At 55.2% G+C, this 24,775-nt stretch overlaps 1 protein-coding gene across 1 annotated transcript in view; it reads left to right on the top strand.

The window, feature by feature from the left end:
- Positions 1-24,775, top strand: part of SDK1 (sidekick cell adhesion molecule 1) — a 793,009-nt gene that overhangs the window by 693,915 nt on the left and 74,319 nt on the right. The window contains exons 23-28 of the mRNA XM_057750135.1: positions 5,632-5,741; positions 7,402-7,552; positions 8,122-8,359; positions 14,247-14,362; positions 15,617-15,806; positions 17,810-17,908. Coding sequence (XP_057606118.1) covers positions 5,632-5,741; positions 7,402-7,552; positions 8,122-8,359; positions 14,247-14,362; positions 15,617-15,806; positions 17,810-17,908 — 904 coding nt within the window. The remainder of the gene's footprint in view (positions 1-5,631; positions 5,742-7,401; positions 7,553-8,121; positions 8,360-14,246; positions 14,363-15,616; positions 15,807-17,809; positions 17,909-24,775) is intronic.

Raw genomic sequence — 24,775 nt, 5'->3', positions numbered from 1 at the left:
CCACTCCATGAGTGCTGGCGCCCAATCCTCGCCGGCGTTTCAGGGCCTTAGAACGCGGCACGAAGCCCCGCCGGGGCGCAGGAAGGTGTGGGCAGTGCTGTTTGTCCTGGGGAGGGGTCGTGTCTGCCGGGAGAGAAGGGACAGACACACACGCTGTCCCCCAACATTCGTGACAGACACAGAGGAGGCCAGCTTCGCTGGGGCAGCGCCGGGGCGGGGTCTAGGCTCGAGTCCCTGACAGTGAGGGCCGTTCAATGGCGCGTGGGCCGGGGACGAAGCCGTGGGCCGTCTGAACTGGATGATGACCCCATCTCTCGCTTTATGGCCACAACAAGTGAGGCCTAGAACTTTCTGAGACCCGTGCACTAGGGCTGGGATCACAGCCGGGGCCTTCATTTGACCTGGACTTTCTAGCTGCTCATCGGGGAAGTGGACTCGCTAGGCCAGTGGCCACCACCGGACCTGAGGGCAGGCCCTCTGGCAGCCCTGAACCTTGGGTCCATTTTAAGGATGAGAGGCTTTTCTGAGCGATGTCATTCTTTTCTTTTAAGTCCCTGAGCTGAACTATCCAAATAGTTCAAGCGACAGGTCAGGCGCTTCTAAACCAGGGTCCTGTCAGTGAAATCAGGAGAAGGTAAGAGAGGCTGAGAGGCCTCCCAGCATCTGGCAGAGGGGGGCGGGGGAGCAGCAGGTGAGCTGGCTCTGTACTTGCGCCCTCCAGGACCGAGAGGGCCACGGCATCCTGAGCGAAAGCACGGCCATCCGGGGCTGGGTCCCGGGAGGAAGCCCCGGTGCTGCTGCAGGCGTCGGGGTGGGGCGCCGGCTCAGAGGTTGGAACGGGGAGCGTCCTCTCGGTGGTCAGGAGGCATGAGGGCCCCTCCAGGGTCTGAGCCGTCCTCGTGGAGGGACCCCAGATGCCAGGAGGAAGGAGAGCACGGCCGAGGGGAGAGAAGACGGGCAGGGACAGACCCCAGCCCCGGGAGAGACTTCATTTAGGGGTCACTGCAGGCAGAGGAGGAAGCAGAGACGAGGCGGCTGGAAAGCCGGAGGGACCAGGAAGACCCGGGGTTGAGGACTGAGGAGCATTTAAGACAGACCCACGTGGTCATTCCACAGTCCTTCTGCTCCTGAAGATACAAAGAGGATTAAATAGTTAAAAAGTAAGTGAATAACCAACTAACAAAATAGTGAGGAGGAGGGAGGGCGGGGGACCCGGCTCGCGGCGGCTGCAGAACAGGAAGCCTTCTCACGAGCGGACATCGGTCAGTGCTGCCCCTCCCTGCCCCCCGGCAGCCCATTAAGGCTGCAGGCTGTCCCGACTCTTCGGGAGCTGGCCTCGACCCCCGTCCCAGGCCTGAGTCCCTCCCTTTCCAGCCCTGCCACGTGGAGCAGCCCCATCTGTCCGCTTCCCGCGCACCCCCCAGCTGCCTCCCTGGGAGGCTCTGCTGCCCGGGTGTGGGGACACAGCTCCGAACCAGAGGGGGCTCGGGGGCTATGCATGTTGCTTGACTGGCAAGTTTTCCTGCTGACAGCAGGGTTTCAGTCAGGCGGGGTGCAGTGGACTTGGCAGGTTTCCACAGAGGGGATTCTTGGGGCATCCTTTCTCCTCTGCAGCTCTGGATGAAAGGAGAGCTGCTTCCTCCCACCCTCCCCGTCCTGCTGCTCCTCTCCATGTGCAGCTGCGGGCCACATGCTGCCTCTCCGTCCGCAATGACCTTGTGGATGAGGTTAATGCCTGTCCTTCGAGTGGCCCCTGATCCCTGGCCTCTGGGGTGCTGAGCTCCTTGTGGCCGCGGTGGCCTCCATGGGTCACGGGAGGTCCTGCCCGTCGGGCTGATTTCCACCTGACTTCTCGGAGCCCCCGCTGACTGCAGAGGCTTCCCGCAGCAGACAACTCAGGCTCTGATGGAAAAACCACTTGGCAAGGGTGGCAGATCTGGGAACCCAGGTATTAAAAGAGCGTGCATGTCTGAAGGAGCCCAGCCCCCTGGCCCGTCGGTGCCAGGTGCCGGCCGGCCGTGGGGGCGGCGGCCCAGAGCCCTCCTGTGGCGGCCGCGGGGCAGCCATCCCTGGGGCTTTAGCAGAGGACAGCGGGCTCCCCGGTGCGTCCTAACACCACCCCCCACTGAGTGGTATGTGAAATGTGTGGCGTTTCTGCTCTTGTAATAAGTATTGTAAAGTGCTGTTTGTGAGCTTTAAAAGAAAAAGAAGGAAAAAAATTGTCAAAATCTGAGCCTCCCACTGAGCCCCGGTTTGTTTTATCTTTGAAGAGTCCTGACGTGCTCTCTGCCCAGCGCACCATTAGTGAGCAGCTGGTTGCGTCTAGAACACTCCGTCACGATGGTCTTGAAATCTAAGCAGAGAGCCCGAGGAGCCCGGCCAGCTTCAGAGGACTTGCATTCCTCACGAAGGAGGGTCCTCGTCTCGCTGGACCCAAATGTAGACCTTTTATTATAGAATTGTAAGCCCCCCGCCCCCGAGGTCTAGAACTACAATTATGTTTTCAGTGATAATTTGTTTTTGGAGCTCAATGCAAGGCAGCCCCTTTTCAATACTGATTTTGAAATTACGCGCGTGTTCGTTTGTATATTCGCTTGTGTGTTAAACCAGCAGGTCGGGGCCCGAGTTCAGGCTGGACCCTGGGGGTGATGCTGGGGTTTCCGTGGTGAGTCAGACCCTGAAGCCACCTGGGGGGCTCGTGGGGCAAGTGACAACAAGCGTGGAAGACGCCTCAGGAAGGAGGCAGGGGACGCACCGCGTGCCCCACGGTGGGACACGGGCGGGGGCATTGGATGAGAAATACGTGCGCTCTCGGGCCGGGTGGGCTCCCCTGCGGCTCCGCGGCTCCACGGTGGCAGCATGAGTAGGGCTGGCTGTGCACAAACCAGTGCGCGCGGCCGCATGCCAGGAAAACGTCATTCTCAAAGCAGGAGGTGGGCCGGGTTTGGCCCGCGGGCCGGAGTTTGCGAACGCCAGTACCAGAGCCTTGTTGAACAAGCCTGCCCAAGGCTCCTCTGCGTAAGGACTCTGACCGTGTGTGACTTCACGATGTAGGATTCGGCCCCGCGTTGCCGCCCTGCTGCTCTTCCGGCTGGTGTCGTGGCTGACGTTGCCGTCTCCTCGTGGCCTCCGTCCTTTCGCTGACTCCAGACTCCGCCTCGGGTTCTCTGCTCTGAACCACCGTCAGCCCTGCTGGTTCCCTCATCCGTGAGCACGTGACTCTTTGACACGTGCTGTGTGTTTGTGTGAGACCCGGGCATGCGCAGCCCTGCATCGGGGCACGTGGAAGGTGCCGGCACGGCACAGAATTAGAACCCTGCCTCTGCGGCCTAGTGGGGGTGGGGAAGGGCGAGGGGGGTCGTGCTCGCCGAGGCTTCCGGAAGGCCCAGGGGCCGCCCAGATGCCGGAGGAGTTTGCCGGCCGCGTGGAGGAGGAGCAGGGGGTGGACACGTCTCGGGGAGTTTCAGGCGTTTGAGGCTGTAGGATGCCGTCGGGTCATGACGACGGGGGCCGCAGGGAGAGTGGCAGGCGTGGCCCGCGGAGCCCCCGTGACGTGGCCTCCATTCAAATCCAGGCCTTTTGGAGCCAGAGCACTGGTGGGGGGGGGGGTGTGACCTCGGGCGTCCCAGCCCTGCAGTTGTGCGTCACACTCGTCAGAGCAGAGGCCCCACAGCCGACCGGCAGCCCCTTCCGTGGGACCTCACACGGAGGACGCGGAGAGCTGGCCCCCCCGGCGCGGCGCCCCGGACACCGGCCGCCTCCTCCCGACGTCGCTGCCCCTTCAGCCGCTGCAGCCTTGCTGACTCCCGGGCTCGATACCCCCTCTGACCGTCTGACCTTTCCCCACCGTCTGTCTGGGGCTGGTCATCCCATATCTGTTTTGATGTTTTTGGACGGAGGTAAAGGTAACCGTGGTAGAGTGTGCAGCTCACACGTTGGTGCCTCTGCCGCGTCACCCACCACCTCTGCCTGGTTCCCAAACGTTTCCAGGACCCCCGAAGGCAGTCCCACGCCCGTGAGGCTGCCGCTCCCCGCCCCGCCTCCCCCCGCCCCGGCACCCACCGGTCTGCATTCTGTTTCCAGGGGTTTACCTGCTCCGTGTATTGTATGAAATGGAATCATACGGTATATGGCCTTTGGGGTCTGGCCTCTCCCTGGGCATCACGCAGTCGAGGCACGTCCACGCGGCAGCAGGCGTCGGCACTCCGCTTCTCCCACGGCCGCGCCGCGCCCGTCCTGTGGCTGCACCGCGCTCTGTCTCTCCGCCGTCTCTCGTGGCGCCTGTGCTGCTTCCTCCCCCGGCTGCTGGGAACAGAGCGGCCACGGACCCGTGTGTGCACAAGGGCTTGTTACAGAACCAGGTGGCACGTCCTCTGGGTGTAGACCCAGGAGTGAAATTACCGGGTCATGTGGTGATTCTAGGGTTTTGAGGAATAGCCAAGTCATGTTCCCGTTTCTAATGGAGAGTGTTAGAGTTTTGCATTTAGTGTCTTTGGGACCCACACCACCCAGCCCCGTGGTTGCTGTCTCGTCCTCCGTGGCCATTCCTGCAGTCCATCAAGGTCGTTTGAATTCTCACACCACCCTCCACGACCACCTGCCAGCTTGGTTTCTCCACACACGTAATGAGCACGTTTCCTGCGCTGTCCGTGGAGCCATTGCTGACGTGCTACAGGCACGGGGCCCTGACGGACCCCCTCGACGCTGCCTGCTTGGCCTGATGCTCCTGTGCTCACAGCGCTCCCTCTGCAGGTGTCCCCAGGCCCCCAGACCCCCAGAGCCTGCCAGAGACAGGATGCAGGAACCTGCAGAGAATTCGGAGGGCTTCCCTGGCCGGCGGTAACCACTGTCTGCTCCCCGCTCCAACCCCGTTGCTCTTTCACTGGGACAGGCCTGTTGCTCCACAAGGCGGTGTGAGTGGGGCAGTCAGACTGGCGCGGGCAGAATTAGATGCCGCCTCGGATGGTGGCGGGAATCACGAGAGGTGTGGCTGGGGGTCAGGCTGGGTGGTCCTGGAAGGGTTAGAGCCACGTGAAAATACGTCCTGGGCAGCCAACGGGACAGGACGTTCACGGGCGGGGAGTAGAAGCAGCAGGAGGCGGATCCCTGGGCAGGACCAGAGGGCGGGCGGGCGCCTGACTTGGAAAGGGCCAGCTGTGCTCCAAGGCAGGTCTTCCCAACCCGGCCAGCTCCCAGGGCAGCAGTGTGTCCCCTCTGGAAGGACCCCCGTGTCCCAGCCAGTGGTGGTGTCTTTGGTGTGTGTTTGGGCAGAAGGGGTCACGGTTGGAGCGGGAGAGACTGAGCCCCCTTCCCGGCTGCAGTGGAAACGGCTCTGCACGCTCCATGAGCACACCCAGCCGCTCGGGTCCCGTGGGTCCCAGGCAGGTGTCCTCTGTGGGGTCATCCCCTGTCAGCAGGGGTGAAGGACCCTACGGCCAGGTCCTCTCCTGACCCCTTGGGGATGGTGCCCAGGCCCTGAAACCCCCAGACCCGGCGACAGGGCCAGAGGAGCCCATGTCGCAGAGGCATGGGTTGGGGGTACGCGCAGGACTCAACGCACCCCACGCGGGGGCACGCGGGGCGGCCCCCGCCCTGTGTTGTGCAGCTGGTCCCAGGACCTCCCTTCCCCAGGTTGGAGTCATTGGCGACGAGGAGGAGTGGGTCACCCTCTACGAGGAGGAAAATGAGCCTGACGCCCAGATGCTGGAGATCCCGAACCTCACGCCCTACACTCATTACAGGTGAGAACAGCAGGCCCCGCCCCCGTGAGGGGGCCCCACGAGGAGGGAGCCCCTGGGAGGAGGGGCGTGCACAAGGAGGGGCGTCCCCACGAGGAGGGGGAGAGGCCTCTGGCTATAGAAGCGAAACCGTGCTGCGCGCGTGGATGCGAGCCGTTTTCTAGTTGCCATAACAGTAAATTGAACCTCTCCGGCGGGAGACACACTGAGTGTCGTTCCAGGGAGCGCACCCCAATGCTAGATCCCCTGTGTCCCTTCCACCGTCATTGCTGCCAGGCAGCCGGCAGGTGTGCCTGGTACATTAGGCTTAGTAGCCGAGACCCACGTGGTTGGAGATGTGGCGCTCTTCTTTACAAAACTCCACGGCCTCTGGGGACTGTTAACCTGCTGTGTGTACGTGGAGCGGACGTCCTCGTCCTCGGAGCACCCCGCTGCTTCCCCCTCCCGGGGCCCAGGAGTCGCAGGTCTCACTAATCAAGCACTTAACGTGCCGTTTAACCTTTGCATCTTGATCCTGAAATGTATCCAGGCTGTAAACCCTTGGCCTTAACAGAGGGTAGGGTGATGTTGGAGACGTCATGACTTCCTGTAAGATCACTCAAGGGGGTGGAACTTCCAGTTATCCCCAGATGCTGAGCTTGGTAAAGTCACAGCTCTGCCAGGACAGATGCATTTCATGAGATCAGGGAACAAAAGACTAAGAATGACTAATTCTGGGAGTAAAAGGTGAAATTACATCTTCTAGTACAGTACCAAACGTAGGGTTTTTTTAGAAACCTAATGAGAGATGCTGTTTAATTTACATTCATTTTAATGTCCTTCCTAAGATTAGAGCAGATGAATCTCATTTTTAGAGAAAAACATTCAACAGAAAATGAGCTGTTAGGATCCAAGACTTGCCATGTGAAATTAGTATAAACTATACACTTATTTCAAAGATCAGAAACTGGGGTTAGGTATCAGTGTTCCTGTCTTAAAATCACGTCAGTTTAGGAAGCCCCGGTAATTAATATGTGTGCAAACTTGGGATATTTTTCTGGTATATAAGTTCAATTCAAATAGTTGTACATATTAATAAAGAAGAGATAAAAACTGAGAACATTTAACATCGACGTTAAAGAACATCTGACTCCACCTTCGTTTTACAGACGAGGAAACAGGCAAGTCAGCCATGGTGTGAGAGTCCCAGGGTGTGGACTCTGGGACCGTGGCTCCTCTCCTGAACCAACAGGGAATGGGGGTGTGGGGCACCCTTGGTCATTATGAGACACTGGCGATTCAAAGCCGTCATCGGGTAGCGATGTTCTGACACGCCAGTTCCATTAAAGAGCTACTTGAGCTCTGATCCCCTGGTATCACCCTGCACTTGCGCCAGCCAAGGCAGCTGGTGACACAGATTCTGGCCCCATAACCCATCCAGTCACGGTTCCCTCGGGAGCTGGAAGCTGCTGGGTTGCAGTGCATTGACCATTCTTCGGGGGCTTTTAGGGGAAGAGGCCATGTATGTAACTCTCACTTTTAATGAAACCAGGTGGAAAGAGGGCGCGCTTGAGCAATGGGCTTTGTGATGCAGGCAGACACATACCTGCCCTCCACACACACGCCCCCAGGAAGAGCTGTGGGGTTGGGGGCTTTCCATCTTCCACTTTACCTCTTGCCGCAGGTTCCGGATGAGGCAGGTGAACGTCGTCGGCGCCGGCCCCTTCAGTCCGTGCTCCCGGGTCATCCAGACGCTGCAGGCCCCCCCGGACATGGCCCCCACCAGCATCACCCTCCGGACCGCGAGCGAGACCAGCCTGCGGCTCCGCTGGGTGGTGAGTCAGGTGGCGAGGGGGCTGCGCGGAGCCCAGCGCTTAGTCACGTCTTCCTCTCGCCCTTGTCCCCGTCAAAACCAAGCTCGTCATTAAACCGAGAAGTGTTGCGTTTTCCAGTCGCTGCTGGGTCTCAGACCCGCCCCACTGCCTTATTAATTAGTGGCATGACTCACTGGCTTCTGGGAACCAAGGGATATTCTTTGGGGAGGAAAGCCAATGATCCCACAGGCTGGACCTGTAAGTCCTTAAGCCAGGTTGACGCGGAACCGATGCTCGGTGTTTGTAAAAGAGCCAGCTTGATGTGGAATCAGAACATTTCCCCACAAAATTAAGCCACAATGTATTAAAAGAAATCATGTCCAGCCTAAGTTACTGACAGGACTTCATTTAATTAACAGAAGAGTTCCAGGGAAAAGCAGAATAAAAGTCCTAAGAATATTCACCCCAGAATAACTTTTCCATGGATTTGGCCCCATAAGACAGGCCCATGTGCGGGGAGCCTCAGGGGGGCGGGGGGGGGGAAGTGGTCCTAAGATGTCAGCTGATCATGGACTGTTGTCTACTTCCAGCCGCTGCCCGACTCCCGCTACAACGGGAACCCCGAGTCCGTGGGCTACAGGATTAAGTACTGGCGCCCAGACCTCCCGTCTGCGGTGCTGGCCCAAGTCATCAGCGACCGGCTGGAGAGGGAGTTCACGGTCGAGGGGCTGGAGGAGTGGACGGAGTACGAGCTGCAGATGCAGGCCTTCAACGCCATCGGGGCGGGGCCCTGGAGCGAGGCCGTGCGGGGCCGCACACGGGAGTCAGGTGAGACGAGCACTGGCCGGGCCCTCTCCTTGTCTCCCTGGAGACGGAGCTGAGCATCCCCAGTCTCTGGCATCTCGGTGGCTCATCCCCCCCACCCTCCCCTCCGTGTCTGTGTTGACGCTTTCCTGGGTAATTAGGTTAAACTGCCTTAGAGGCCATGACACTGCTTTGAAATTGATGAGGAATTCTACCAGGGGCTAGACTCGCGTTATTATCTTTTAAATTAGGGGTAATTCTCACCACCAATGGTGAGAAGTAGGCGTGTACAGAGACTCTGAGGAGACCTTTACAACACAAGGTGTTCGGGACTTCCTCCTGACAAAGTCACACGTGTGATGTGTTGTCTCCCCTGTGCTGGAAAGTAAACCCTCAAAACTTCAGTTGCTTCAGCACAGTAGAGGTTTACTGCTCACTCCTTACAGCCTGAGATGGGTGCTCCTGTTGATGGGTGGCTCTCCCGTGAGGTGACTCAAAGACCCAGGCTCTGCTGCCGTGGAGCCTAACTGCCGTCCTTGTGCAGCTGCCAGAGGGGAAGGGTGGGCGGAGGTGGTGCACCTGCCTCTTAACACCTGCCCAGAAACGGCGCGTGTCCTACTCACATCCGCCAGGCTCAGGGTACCCCTCGTGGTCAAGAAGGAAAGGAGAGCTTTCAGTGGTCTCTCTGAGAATGCTCATCTTCCAGGCTTCATGGACTGACTGGTCAACAGTGGTTTGCAGGACCCTTACTGGCCTGCTTCAAGTTCGTAGAAACATAGAATAGAGTGTTGCTAACACTCTTTAAAGATGCACAGAGCAGCTCTTCCCACTGTTCTAAAATAGTGAGGTTTTCTCCTGAAAAGGAAGATGGTCTCTGCTTCTCTCCCCTCCCCCGATGCTGTCCCAGTGCTTGGTGTATTGGGGTGGGGGTGGGGCCTGTTCATTCCAGGCTGCATGGGCTGTTAAAAGTCATACTCAGAGTACCTTCCTGACCTCTGCCCAATGAGGGGTGAGAAGAAGGTAGAAGGTCTGAGACAGTGAACTAGCTCCACCGTGACTTAGCTGTTTCGTCGGAGGCTTCCTGAGCCCAGGGCGTGCCCTGTCTTCTCCAGGCTCCACAGGGACAGATGCAGAGAGGTCACCCTGGAAGCCCATGTGGGACGGGAGGGCAGCCAGGGGCAGCCAGCACCTCCCAGCAGCTGTTTCCACCCTAGAGATCTCAAAATGTAATAAGTACCTTTAAAATTATTGCAGACTTTTGGTAGTAAGATGAGTAAGTTCTAAGTAACCTTATGTACTGCATAGTAGTTATAGTATTACATGCCTGCCTGAAAGTTAAGAACCAAATCACTGTGTTGTACAACTGGAACCAGTATAATACTGTATGTCAATTATAATTAGAAAAAAAGAGATAGAGAGAGTTGCTAAAAGAGTAGATCTTAAACATTGTCACCACAAAAAAGAAAAAAAAAAAAGGTAATTATGTGACCTAACAGAGATGGTCGCTAATGCTATGGTGGTAACCGTCTTGCAGTATATGTACACCTTAATCTTACACAATGTTATATACAAATCATATCTCAGTAAAACTGGAAATAAATAGTAAAGTCTTTAATTATTAAAAGAAAGCCTTAAAACTTTAAGTAGAGATTAAAATACCATTTTAAGCAATTTTCTTAGGGGAAAAAAAAACAAATAAAACACAGACATTGAATAAAACACTATGATTGAGGTAAAAAGTGGGTTAGACACTGCTAAAGAGGGAATTACCAAAATGAAAGCTGGAAATGAGTAAAAAACTCAAAATGCAGTGCAAAGACATTGAGACTGAAAGTATGATAGAGAGGTTAAAAGACATAGAGAATAGAATGAGAAGACCCAGCATACATTTAATAAGACTTAGGAGGGAAAAGGGGAGGAAACGGGAGGGAGGAAACATGCAGAGATCATGGCTGAGAAATTCCGGAGCTGATGTAAGACATCAGGTATCAGACTGAAGACACAAATCCTGAACAGAATAAATAAAAATAAATCTGCACCAAGATGCGCTTCACTGCAACTGCAAATACAAGAGCCAAAGAGGAATCTTAAAAACACCTGGAGTGAAGGCCTCTTACCTGCAAAGACCATTTGAAGCCAGCTTCTCAAGAGCAAGAGAGGCCAGAAGACAGTGGGTAGTAATCCTGAAGGAGCTGAAAGAAAACAGCTGTCCACCTCAAGCTATACACCTAGCTACACTTTTCAAGGATTCTGTTCAGAAAACAACACACTAAACATTATGTAAAGATGAAGCAAGTGTCATTAAAAACGGAAAATAATATTTTCCGGTAAGTTTTCAAAGAACAAAGTAGACCGATGGCAAACCTGCTGCGGTGAGGCTGTGTTTCTGTAAAACTCTTTCCAGCTGCTGGAAAGCCGTCTTTGCAGCGGTCAGAGGCCATCGCTCTGCATGTAAACTCACGCCAGCGGCGTCTTCTACCTCTGCTGTCCTCGGACAGTCCTGGAGCGTCTCTGACATGGCGACTCTGAAGAGACTTTCCTAAGCAGTGTGGTTGTTTGAGGTATAGATTCTGCGTCCAGAAGAGCACGGGGAGGGGGTCGCTTTTGTGTTGGTTGTCAAATGTGCATGCATGTGGCGGTGGGAGGCCCTGCGCAGCCCAGCAGAGCTGACCGGACAGAGCGTGCGGTGGGCGTGCGCGATGCTCACTTGCTGGGAAAGCTTCCAGTCTCGAGTGAGAATTGTCCCTGCAGCTCACACTTTGCTTTGCCAGCTATCATGTTCTTTCTTACAGAAAACTATCTTTTGTTTTGAACTGAACATGCAATGAGAAATTTTGGTCCGACACCTATCTCTTGGGGAAGAAGAGAAGAGTTTTGGTTCAGCAGGTGTTTCCATTACAAATTGAATAATAAGGTTATTGATCTTCAAGATATGGGTGATTCAGATTTCAGATATTTTAATACCAGGAGAGTGGGCTCCTTGGGACCCCTCATGGGCTGTTCTCTCCTCTGGGGGTTCTGGTGCTGTCATATCTGCCCCCTCCATCGGGGACTGGTCCTGGAGGGGTTCAGTACCTCCAACCTCCAAATGGAGCTTCCAGAACCTCCTGCTGCAGGAAGCTGCTTGCCTCTGACCCACAAGCCCTTCTCAGCTGCAGCAGCTTTGATGTCTCACTTCCCTGGTCCTGCTGAGGTTGGACAGGCAGCCTCGCCGGCAGAGAAATTGGCCCGTTCAGAGGACTGGTCCTGTCAAGCGCTGCTCACCATTTGGTGAAGCGGGTGAAGGGGTTACAAGGGCCCCTGATGGAGTGCCGCTGCCGCTGAGGGGGATGGGGAGGGACCAGAGAGAGCTGGGAGCGGAGGACAACTGCAGACCCACGTCTGGAACACAGCATCGCCTTCCCAAAGAGAGCCGTCCTTGAGTGCTTGAGAATAGCACGGTGCGCAGACATGCTGAAAGCCAGCGATGGAGGCGCCAAGCAGGACGTCCCGAATGACATTTAAATGAGGTTTCCAGATTTGATCGAGCGATTGAGCTGCTTTCATGACATCTTATGATATATTATGATATATTATAAGGGTAAATGAGGCCCTGAAAATCAGAGAGAGTACATGAGGAGTAGCTGCAAGCAGAGGGGTAAGAAACCCTATAGAGGAGACAGAACAAATGAAGGAAAACGCATTTTAAATAGTATTGTTTCTAATGAAAGGGAAGATTCTAGGACTGTCTCAAAACTCAAGGCATCAGCTTGTGAAAGAAGTCGAGTCTCCTTCAAATTAGGTAACAGATAAGATCTTTGTTCAAATCTTAAAAGCATAAATAATTTGTAACTCGATGTCGCAGTTTATCCTGGCGGGACTCGAGTCAGCCGAAATGTTCACCCTGAACACGGCCATGTTCTCTGCCCACCTCCTCGTTAGGAATCCAGCTGTGCTCTAGGCGCCAACGCTGAGTCACCATGGTCACCGGGTTGCCCTCATTCTCTGGGGACACGGACAGCCCACCAGTAAATGGACGCCTATGCTACTGCATCTTAGAAAGTCAGCTGTTATTTGTAGATCTGCAGTGAGAATTGGGCACTTACGCTTCAAAGATTGACCTGCAGGAAACAGTTAAGGATTGAGAGGTGGACCGTCTGTGTTGCCATGACGATGGCCTCTGTCTTTTCAGACAGGGACGGGAGTGTAGAATGTTGCACTCGTATCTTGGGCAGACAGTATATTTGCTACTGCCACGTGATTCTAAATAAAGTCGGAAAACTAAGTCGGGTAAATTGTAGGTTTACCTTCTCTGTGAGTGATAGTGGCTCCTTTGATTCGCAGTGGATTCAAGATGCCAGCGTATCTCTGGGTTTTTACAAGATAAGCATGTGTAAGCAATGTCCTGGTGACTGCCTGCTAAGTTACAACACCCGGTGGGAGCCCCCGGGGCACGGAGAACACGAGTGACACCGTGGGAGCCACCACCGGAGGGCAGGGGACACAGGGTATGTGGCAGACGTGCTCCCCTTCGCGGCTCAGTTAACCAGAAACCGTGAAGATTCTTCTCCTGTGACACTTATCCACTCAAATAAATTCACATTATTTTGTTGACTGACCGAATAACGGAATAAATGATGCTCAACTGACGTGCTTGGGAAGAAAACGTTTATCGGCCGGGTGGGCTGACCGGCGTCTTCTCTCTCCACAAGTGTCAGGAGGGTCCCTGGGCTTGGGACTCACAGGCACCAACGGCGACGTGTCTGTTTTGTGGGTGCGTCGGCCGCACTGGCAGCCAGTGTGACGCCTGGGTTCTGAGGACGGGCAGTCAACGCAGCAGGTGGATGAGGGGAGGGGGCCATCGAGGTCAGGGAAGTCGCCCTTTCCTGGGGCTGGCAGCCCTCCCAGGACAGAGCCCCAGGCTCAGTGTCCCCAACAAATCACCCTGGGAGGCCGCGGCCTGCAGCGGGGCCTCCTCTCCTCTCCCTCCCGAACCTGCTGGTTGTGGGAGTGACCTGGTCAAGCTCGCAAACGATGTAACAGCACCTCTTCCAGACCCGGCATGAATCCTGGCATTTCTCCTTAAAGCCTGTGTTCTTTTCCTGGGGCTGCGGTAACAAAGGACACGAACTGATGGCTTCACACAGCAGAAACGTATTCTCTCGTGGTTCTGGAGGCCGGAAGGTGGAGGCCCAGGTGTCAGCAGAGCCGTGCTGCCTCTGGAGGGGCTGGGGGAGTCTGTCCAGCCCCCTCCCAGCTTCCGGCAGTTCCTGGGCTGACAGCACAAGCCCAGACCTGCCAGGGGGTCTCCCCATGTGCACGTCTGTTTCTTCTCATGCGGACACCAGTCCTGTTGGATTGAGGCCACTCTACTCCCGTGTAACCTCATCTTACTAATTGTTTCTGCAAGGGCCGTATTTCCAAATAAGGTCACATTCTGGGTACTGGGGGTCAGGACTCCAGCACAGGAACTTGAGGGGACACAGTTCAACCCGTAACAAAGACCAAACCACTTTGCTGTAGAAACTCTAGGAATCATAACCCCACCTCCTCCCCTCCCTGCCCGCCTGTACCCCCACGCAATACCACGTTTAGAGATGTCGGTGAACTGGTGTCTGAAAGTGAGCGTTCCCGTCTGAGATGGAAGTCACAGTTCTCACACGTTAATATAAGAATCACACCAAGCTTATTTTCTAGCTGGGTGGACTCTGGTAGAATTGAGCTCCTAAATACCCGGGATTTATGGAATTTGTTGCTAATATTAAAGAGATTTACATTTCTGTGATACCCCTGCAGGTTTAATCTGATCATTGCAAAATGCTCAGAACACATTGCTATTTTGAGGACAACTTGATTATGGGTAAAAATTAGACCTTTATTTGCAGAAGCCTTCAGACTTTGGGTGCCAATCTGTTTAACTCATCCTTTGCAGTTCCTTCAGCCGCCCCTGAAAACGTGTCGGCCGAGGCCGTCAGCTCCACCCAGATCTTACTGACGTGGGCTTCGGTGCCCGAACAGGACCAGAACGGCCTCATACTGGGCTACAAGGTATGTGCTCAGGTGACCTTCCTCTGCTCACACCGCACAGGTGCTGCCGCCTGTCTCCCCAGACCCGTGAGTTCCTGCCGGTCCCCAGCTCTGGCCTGTTTCCTGGTTTCACGTCGCTGGTCTGGTCTCCCTTCATCACAGTCTGGGGATGAGCACCCGTGTACCCGCTTCACATGGGCCAAGGCGAGGCACTGGAGCTCTGAGCCTGTTTCCTTGCATGTGAAACCAGAGGAGTGATGGTAGCTCCCTCCCAGGGTTGCTGTGAGAAGTGGCTCATTTTGTAAAATGCCAAGGACGTGTCATTGGATCACAGCACGCGTGTCTGCACGTGTGTCATCGCCATCCAGGTCCGTCCTAGACGGTGGCATCAGTGGCGAGGGTTGGACACCTTCCAGCATCTCTGGAAGACATTTCTGGGTGTAGTCTTGAGTGCATTTACCCAGACCCTTAAAAAACCTACTCTGTTTTTGTTCCATCCCCTCCCCCGCCCGCAGCACCAAGCAGCAGGGTGGATCTTCCTGGATTCGGCCGCAAGGCCACACTGGTCTCATGCTCTCCGCCTTCTCCTCCACGCTCTCCTCCATTCAGATCCTGTTCTCTGTTTCCCCACCTGCTCTCATGCACTCCCCCGACCCCGGGCATTCTAATCACTCCCTTCTGGCCCTTTAGACACAGCGATCCCCTAGCACAGCTTTGAAAATAGCACTGCACACCCCCTACCTGGGCCTTGACCTTGGGAACCAGTTCTGAGAGGGTGGGCTTAGGGAGTGAGGAGGAGCAGGCGGGCTGTGGAGGGGGCATCTCAGGGCGGGCTGTGTCTGCAGCGTGGGCAGTAGTAGCCCAGAGGCGGGGCCTCGGGCTCAGGGGGAGAACACGGGTCCCCTGAGGCAGGAGCCCAGTCTCCCAACAAGCCAGGCCAGCGAGTGGCTGTGGCTGCTTGTGGAGGACACAGAATGTCTCCGTGTTCATATCGAGCCCTGGTTTCCCTGGCTGCCCTGGGGCACCTGAAATCCTATAAATCACAGCAGGGCATCTGGCTCTCCCCGCCCAGCCATGGGCAGGTCTCAAGCCCAGCTACCTTCCAGGAATTAGATCCCTAAGCCCTCAACACAGCTGCCTGGCGGGGGGGGGAGGGAGGGGGGGGACCCTCGGTCGCCTGGTCCTCGCCACGTGGTCCCGAGACCCAGGCCTGCCGAGACCGCCCCCCGCCCCGCGCACCGTCCTCCTGACCCCATCCTTGTGTGTCTCGCTCAGATCCTGTTCCGGGCCAAAGATCTGGATCCTGAGCCCAGAAGCCATGTGGTCCGAGGGAACCACACACAGTCCGCGCTCCTGGCGGGCCTGGGCAAGTTCGTGCTGTACGAGCTCCAGGTGCTGGCCTTCACCCGCATCGGGAGCGGGGTCCCCAGCTCGCCCCCCATCCTGGAGCGGACCAAAGATGACGGTACGTCCACGGCTGCGCCTCTGCCTGTGTCCCAGGTTTGCTGTCACCATCCAAACCCTCTGGATGGTTGTCATTTTTAACTTAATTTTCAAAACACGTTCCCCCCACCCCCCGCCTTGTTTCAGCACAGGAGAACAAAACAAAATTGTTTCCTGGTCACTGAGCACTTCCACGGCCAGTTTCAGCCAGAGTGAATGTCTACAGCCTAGCTCTGAGCCTGAGCACAGCTATCTCCTAGCTCTGCCGTGGGCAGCGCAGGAAGGCCAGGCGGGCGGGGCCGGAAAACCCAAGGCCGCTCCGCCTGGTGGCGGCTGCACAACCCTGGCGGGAAACCCCACTCCGGACCCGGTGCCTGGACTCTCGATTCTCTGGGGCTGCCCGCTCTCATTTGCATAATTAGAGACCATCAGAAGCCCCCGCAGAGCGCGGCTGTGATGGGCTCCCAGGGTGCGCACACTGTGAGGGCATTGTCGAAATCACCAGGAAATGTTTCTCCACGTTGCAGATGTCAGGCACGTAAAGGCTAGCTCCTTTACATGATCTGTATTAAACAGACTGTGATGAATATTCTGGGGGAAAATACCAACCTCCCCCCAAAAACCCAGCCTCAGAAGCGGCTGGCAGAAGTGAAACCACCATAGATTTTCTTAAGCATCTTCACTGAAGTAATTAAATCAGCCCCCGGAACGCACGCTGACCGCCGAGTAGAAGCCCTTCTCTCCGTGTTGTTGGGACACAGCTGGGCTTCCCCGGGGTCAGAAGAGGGGGCGCCTTGGACACGGTCCGCCCCTGGGGGCTGGTCTCGGGGCAGCTGGGGTCTGCGAGGGACCATGTGACCTCAAGGTCCTGCCTTTGCAAAACTATATGGTGTGTTGAGGGCCACACGCATGAAAAGTAACAGGGGCATTTAGTAACCGTTCCTCAAACTCGGGCAGCTCTCACTGTTTCTTCCCGAAGTATGTAAGCATGTTTCTCCTTCCCCTCATTTCATTGTGATGCAAACGCGCAGCCTTGGGGACAGCGCGGGGGCAGACGCCACAGAACACAGACGTCAGAGTGTCCTGTCTGTGAACGGGTCCTGGTGTGTGGGCCTCCTTTCCTTTCCTTTACCTGAACACAGGGGTCATAACACGTTTACCATTTAAAACACTGTTCTCAGCTTCATCGCTCGAGGCGGCTCTCCGCAGCCCTGGAGGGAATAGCACCCGTCATCCTGCCTCCGTGTTGATTGTTGTCAGCTCGTCACCTCTTACCTGGGAGTCGATCAGCTCTTACGTTCCAACAACAAGTTCCCAGGCCGGCCACACACTTACTCGCCTCTCCATTTAAGTAAATACACTACATTTTACAGTGGCTGTGACCCTGTTATTCAGTAGTGCCTCGATACATAACTGTTTCATGAATCACTGATGCAGCAGACCACGCAGAAGAACTATTGTATACATTTGTGGACATAAACTCTGAATTTTCTGTGATAATGCAGGAGAGGGTTCGTGTCCCTAAGAGAAAAATCACTGACTATAACCATGTTGTTTGGTCAATAATCGTGACCTCCGCTTGGAGTTGGGAGGGACCTTTGGCCAGCGGGTTTATCTGGCATCTGCTTCGTGGAGGTCCAGCCCAGGGCAGGAATCAGATTGGCGAAATCTCCACTCTGACTTGATATACCCCCTGAGTTGCTATTTAGCTACTGGATGGCTTGCTTTAGGTAACACACTAACAGGGCTCGCAGTGTAGTTCACGAGTGCTGCCTTCGAAACTTGGGAAGCAGATGAGCTGCATTCAAAGTGAGGCGTTTTCTCAAAATCATTAGGGAGACACACGGAGATTCCAAAAGTCACTTTCCCAGAACTTAGAGCGATTCACCCGTGACTGGTGTCATCGACAGTGGTGGCTGTCCTCGGGCAGCCCACAGAACCCACCCCCACCCCGATGAGGCCCCATCGTGCACCCACGTGGCCTCCCGACGGTGCCGGGGTCACACGGGTCTTTTCTCCCTGCAGCCCCAGGCCCGCCCGTGAGGCTCGTGTTCCCGGAGGTGAGACTCACGTCCGTGCGGACCGTGTGGCAGCCGCCCGAGGAGCCCAACGGCATCATCCTCGGTAAGTGAGCGGCAGGGATTAAGGGGACCACAGCTCAGAGAGAAACAACAAGCAGACTGATCTCACCTATTTTTATTAGATGCCTAAGAGGTTAAAAAAAATCCTGTCTGCAGCAGCCTGGCATTTTCTGAGCTGAGAGACGGCAGCCCTGTGTCTCTGCACTGAGGTTTCTTTGCAGAGTGAAATTTACATTTTGTTAGGCCAGAATTTCTCGTTTGTTCCTGGTTTGCGGCAGTACCATCTGTAATGGACCTTCCCTCTGCTCTGAAATAACCCAGCTATTTTGATGTGTGTTTGGAAAACGACAGGCTAGTTTTTCATAGGAGATTCATGCCCAGGCTTCACTCCTAAGTCCCAGAAACGTCTCTCTTCTGCTGCAGAACCTGCACCTGATCCTTTGAGGAAGTTTCCGGTGCTGCATTTAGGTCCCAGGGAAATGGTTTACTTTGAACTTTTCACTCAGAGGGCCAGCTCTGATAACTTTGATGAAAAGCCTTAATTTGTCCTAGTTTCCCAAAGGCAGCAGATTTTATTTTAAAAAATCGTCAGCCCCTTTATTTGTTCACCCTTTCACCAGGACAGATTAAGGGCCTCGGATACGCCAGGCCTCATGCTCAGAGCAGGAGGTGAGGAGTGGTAAGACGCAGGACGGCCCGGCCCCCCGGGGGGGAACGCCGGTGACAGTACCACGCGGGAAACGCCCTGCGGGCAGCGCCTCCTGGGCCAGGGGCTCGGAGGGTGGAAGGTGTTTTCGGGCTGGATCCTGAGGACGAGGGTTATTGAACCACAGCTCGGGTCCGCTCGCCCGTGTGCAGTGAGGCCAATCTACCGGCATCGGGTTGCGGGGAAGGGACGTGCAGCGTTTACTGCAGGGCGGCAAGCCAGGTGTCCAGCCAGCTGGTGCTCAAAACACCCCAGCTCTCCGGTGGATTTCTGCAAAGCAGTTTTAAAGGCGAGGTGGGGGAGGGGGCCGCAGGGTGTGAGGTCACAGGGCGGGTCACAGGGGTTCACGTGATCAGTCCTCGGGCTGCAGTAGGCCTGGGGGCTCCGTTAGGTTCCCAAGGTAATCGAGTGGTTAACGTCTTCCGTGTGGTGGGGCTTTAGCGTCTGTAAAGCAGCTCAGGGAAAGGGCATCAGATACTGTTACTGGGTCCTTCGGAGAGGAGCTGCAGCCGAGGATACCTGGGAGGGCTCGGCCCCATGGGTCCTGCGCAGTTACGCGAGTGGTTTCCAAAGTCTTGAGCCAAATGCTGCCTTTTGCCTGTGGGAGCACAGACACCCCAGAGGGAGACGGGGGCTGGGCCGGGCAGGGAGCCATTGGGAAGGCCGTGCGGCCCCTGCAGGAGAGGGCCAGAGGCCCAGACCTTCCAGAGCGGGCCTGTACGGGCCAGGCTCGAGGCCCAGGGTATTCTCCAGACCCGGGTCGGCACTGAAATACGGTGTTTACCTCCTGCTCACCCGCGGCCGCCCCCCGGATGCGCCCGCCCGGGTCACGGGAGGGTGACAGGAGGACCGTTAACATGGGCTTACCCACGGCAGAGAAATGCACCACTTACACCTGTGTTTGAGGTGAGGCTTATAAGAGGTGGTTTGGAAAAGGGTTTCACTTCATTTTTTTAAAAAAGTTTGAAAGTATGAGCTGAGGGCCACAGGGAGTCACCCAAGGGCCTTGAGCAGCGGAGCGAACGGGTCGGCTGCGTGTTTTGGATAATACCTGGCAGCCGTGAGAAGGTGAGCAGAAAGGCAGATGCTCGTTGAGTTGTGTCTTCATTAAGACGGAGCCTGGGGCTCGCACATCATCTGCACATCAGGCCGGGGGCCCTTCCGCTCCACTCTCTCCTCCTGCGGCTCTGGAGCTGCTTCGCTGTGAGGGCAGTGTTTCTGAGCTAGGTGACCTCTGGAACTGCAGGTTCTTGCTGTGAAAAGCACGACAAGCGGCCGGAGAAGCCTCTGCTGCAGCGTGCGTTTCAGATCCTGTCCAGCGAAGAGGCCATCACAGGCTGCCCTCAGGCCCTGGGCAGGCGTGGGCCGCAGAGCCGGCCTCACCTCGCAGGTCCCTGGAGCCCGCACACAGGCAGGGCCCGCCCCCTGCTTAGCACCCAGCCTGCGGTCTCTTCTGGAATGCCCCAGAACGCTGCGGAACAGGGATCGTTTTCAGAGCACAAGATGTGAAATTCCACCTGTCACGTCTAGCCCCGGGAGTCTCCCAGAGCCATGTTCTCTGTGAGGAGGAGGGCCCCGCTGCTGAGGGAGGAGGCCCTGCCGCCCCCGGCGCCCTCCACCACCTCTGTACACACCCGGCCAGTCCCGATTCTGTGATCCTCTCTGCGATCTCTGCAGCTTTCCTGGGCCGACAAGAATCATTTCTGACAGCGGGACTGCACGGGGATGTGCGGGAGGAAAGTATGCCCCGCACGTGGGTTTCCCCTTTTGCATAGACAGACGTGTGCTCTGGTTTTGTTGCTGTGACTTTGAACTACTCATCCGAGGGCTTCCCTGCAAACAGGGTGACGTTCCAGCCTCAACCAGCGCTGGGCCATGATACTCGCCTGCCTTTGCCAGGAGAGACCCCCTTCCCAGGCCTCTGCTCTTCCTTTGACAGTCACATCAGATGGCATCTCCACCTGCAGCCTCCCCCCATGCCCATCCCGACCTGGGCTGGGCTCTTCTCCTCTTTGCTCCCAAAGCACCTGTGCCCACAGTCACAGCACAAGTCCTCCGTCCACAGGAGACCAGGGGCTCACTTTAGAATCCTGTCACTTACTTGTAAGGGTGTCTTTAACATTTGTTTTTCTGATCATAAAAGCACGTGTACAATGATGATTCAGGCCACAGTGCAGATAATTTAGATACCGTTTCACGTTCATCCAGTTTAGAACCAAGGAGAGTCTGATGGTCCCCAGTAGAGGTGAGGATGCGGGGAAGCAGCCTCACCCACTCTTGTTGGGACGCGACCTGGCAGAGGCGCCGTGGGGACCGTCTGGGTGCAGCTGCACCCTGTACCCCAGCCGCTCTCCCTCCAGGTCTTAACCCTGGAGAAATCCTCACGCCTGTTCACAAGCAGAAACGCACAAGGAGATTCACTGCAGAGCTGCTTTAAATAACAGGAAAATTTTAAAAAGAAAGCACTGGAGACAATCCAAATGTCCATCAATAAGGCAAAGAAAAGGTAAATTGTGGGCTATTCATTCAGCAGAAATCACAATAGCAATTAAAGTAATGAACGAGAGCTGCACATGAATAAATCTCACAAACATCTGTTGAGTGAAAAGAAGCAAGTTGCAGAAGGACATATGCGGCTTGAGAATGTCTCTGTATGTTTAAAAATTCTACAGACATTGCCATGGCTCACGTACGGGTACACATATATAGTAAGTGTGAAAACTTGGCAGGACTTTGCCCTGCGTTGAGAATAGGGGTTACCTTTGAGGAAGAGGATCCAGTAAGACCACGAAATATCTTCAATTTTTTTCTGTCATATTTCCTGTCTTATAAAAAAAATTGACAATTTGGCAAAATCTCAAGATTTGTTCAATGGGTGTGTGATCTATATTATTGCAAGTATTTTTCTGCATGTTTGAAATACTTTAGAATTTTTAAAAGGACAACTATAAAATAAAATAACATTCGCTAGAAAATTTTAAAATAAAATTCACAAAAGTAATGAGAAGATAAAAATCACCCACAATTCCACCACCTAAAAATAATGTCAGTTTTTTTCTCCCACTTTCTAATATTTTAACTATAAAATATGTCATACTTATAGAGGAATCTCTTCTTGCTAGTGTGTTTTACGCTGTAGTGAATAGTAAGAAGACACAGGTGTTCCTGCGCCCAGTTGAAGATGGAGCACGCCAGAAGCACTGTGGAGACCCCAGCAGGAGGCGGACACGCCCCTGAGGGCTCCTTTATGATTGTACCAGAGTTATGTTCAGACAACTTGATGCTGGCGTTGCACGTGTGCACCTCGTGCATTCCCGCTGCGTGCTGTTCTGTGACTCGCTGCTCCTTCCACGTTGTGAACCTCGCCGGTCTCCGTGGGTGTGTCAGCACGCTCCCTGGCTTACAGCAGCTCACTCCTCCGTCCTCAGACGGGCACACCTGGAGACTCCCAGTGGTCTGTGACGGCACAGCCGGGGGCCCGCCTCCTGGTGCACCTGTGCACACCTGGGCATGACCTCCTTGGGTCCTAGGCTTTGCACGTTTTCAACTTTACACAGTGACGCCAGCCTGTGTTCCTACGTGGTAACACCAGTTTACACTCCCATCGGCTTGATACGCCTTTGCCAACACTCGATAGACTCGGGCGTTCACCTTTCGTGCTGTCCTGGGAGGTCCGTGCCCCCCCCCCAGCAGTCTCATGCTGTGTTTCCCCGACGGAGGAGGAGCTGGCCGTCCTCGCTGCTTTATCCCTGGGCTGCCCTGGGCGTCTTAACGTCTCAGAAATGCTCTGCCGTTCCCTTTCCAATCCGAATAACTTCTTCTCTTGCCAGTTCAGCGGCGCACTTAGAAGCTTTCCTTTACTTAATATCATGTTTATTATTTTTATTTTTTTTCTTTTCCATTATGGTTTATTACAGGATATTGAATATGGTTCCCTGTGCTGTACAATAGGACCTCGTTTACCCATCTATATGTAACAGTTTACACGTATTTATTATTTCTAGATGCCTTGACAGGAAGGCTTTTCATCTGAGACGGGCATCCTTAGAGGTAAATCTTTGTAGCATTTCTGGTGATTTCCTCAGGATATAGTCCTGGAGGTAGAATAACGGAGCAGCCGTTAGGACATTTTTAAGGGTCTTCACACACATTTCCAGTTTTCTCTCCAGAAACACTGTTAATTAGCCCACGTCACCCTGCCCTCCCCGGCACTGGATATTAACTTGGCCAGTTTGATAGGTAAAATGTAATATTTATATTTTGAGGGGATATTTTCAAAGTTTCTTGGCCACAAGTATTTTTTCCCTCTTGGGAATTTCCAGTTTATGTCCTGTATCGGTTTGCTAGGGCTGCATGAAGTACCACAAAGTGGGCGGCGTAAACAACAGAAATTTATTTTCTGTCAGTTCTGGAGGCTGGACGTCCGGGATCCTGGTGCCAGCAGGGTCAGTTCCTTCTGAGGCCCCCATCCTTGGCACGTAGGCAGCCGTCTCCCCCCTGTGCCTGCATGGTCTGCCCTCTGCCTGTGTCTGTCCTGACACTTTTCCTAACACTAGTCCTACTCATGACACGTTCAGCCCGTAACACGTCCTTTGGCCGTTTTCTCTTGGGGATTCACCCTTTCCTCGTTGATTTTCACGCCCTCTTTACACGCTGGCAGCACCGTGAAGACCCAGTGGTGAGCGGCCTGGCCCTGCGGTCACGTCTGGTTAGAGGCCTGGCTCTGGGGTCAGGACCTTCAGCTCACTAAATATTAACCAGTATGATCACTAAGGATATTAAGTGTCATATCTGTGGCCAAAGGTTTCCCTCTTGGTTTTGGTTATCGTGCTTTTCACATAAACTTTAAATGTTCACGTCGTCGGATGTCTGACTCTTCCCCGGCGGGTGGTGCAGTCGCTCTCGGTGCAGACGGGCCTCGTCGGCTGGGTCCCTTGGTTCCTCGCTCTAAAGTGGCAGCCCTCCCCTCCCCACCCCAGCCGCGCAGTGACGTGGCCTGAAGTCTGGTCGCAGGCGCTCTCGGGCCCCGTGTCTGCGGCAGGGGGTCCACGCGGCCCGGCCTCCTCAGGCTGCAGAGGGTGAGACGCAGAGACGGGACCAGCCACGGAGCCTCTCGCGCTCTCAGGGTGCGGCTGCACAGCCCCAGCCCCGAGCCAGGCGCCTCGTCCTCCCCGCGTCCCCAGGCGGGCCCCGTCCGCACGGCTTCTGTGGCAGGGCCACCGGCTGCCCACTTTGCGTCTGCCCTGCTTTAAACTCTGCGTTGCAGGCAGGCTGGGCGGGCGGAGCTCAGCAGCCACGTAGCCGGGTGCTGACCTGGCGAGCGAGTTCGCGTGAGCCGCCTAGTCCCCCCCCTGGCCCCAGCGAGGTGCACAGAGCACCCGGGGCGGAGCCTGCCTCCCAGCAGGTGCCCAGTCAGCAGCAGCTGGAACTCTGTGGCCGTCCGGTTTTTCACCCCTTCTCTCGGACCAGGGAGTGTTCTGCCGCATCACTGTGTGTTTACTCTGTATCCACCAAGGACGCGTTGCACGGCTTTGTGCTCTGTCACTGGACGAGGGGCTGTGACGGGGGGGTTGTGATGGAAGGCAGCTTGGGGCCAGGTTACAGGACATCCCCGAAGTGCTGAGAAGTTTGGGTGTAGATCTGTAGTCCCTGGGGCTCACTGAAAATCACAAAATCCCAGGTAAGGAGGGGGTCGTACTTTAATCCTTTGAGCATTCGGCCGTGGCCACACAGAGGCTGAATGAAGCAGCTCCATCTCCCTCAGCGTGGGGCACGTCACACCGAGCCTCCTTGGTTGAGATGGCGTTGAGTGGTGATTGTGACACGTCGTCTGGGTGACCCGTCACCTGGGTATGATTACAGCTAGCGCACCAAATCGTAGATGCTGTAGGAAAGACGGGAAAACAGTCTTTAAAGATTCAGATTGCTGTTCACTGGGGAGAAAGGAAAGCCTCTTTCTGCGAGCCTCACGTTACATCCAGAGACCCTGAATCAGCGTTCCGACTCCGGAGGCGTGGCCTTCTGAGTATAGAAACACCTCTGTAGCGGGTGCTTTTGTAATCTATATCAAAACATGTTCTTGCATTTCCAAAAGAGATTAACAGCATGACACTCTGGAGGCGCCTAGAGGGAAAAACATTTGCTTATTTGCGTACATATTTTACCAGGGAGAGCTGGCGGCGTTCAGAGCCTGCCTTGGGGGGC

The sequence above is a fragment of the Hippopotamus amphibius genome, chromosome 9 (assembly GCF_030028045.1).
Source record: "Hippopotamus amphibius kiboko isolate mHipAmp2 chromosome 9, mHipAmp2.hap2, whole genome shotgun sequence".
Lineage (NCBI taxonomy): Eukaryota > Metazoa > Chordata > Mammalia > Artiodactyla > Hippopotamidae > Hippopotamus > Hippopotamus amphibius.
This window is presented reverse-complemented; position numbering and strand designations above follow the sequence as displayed.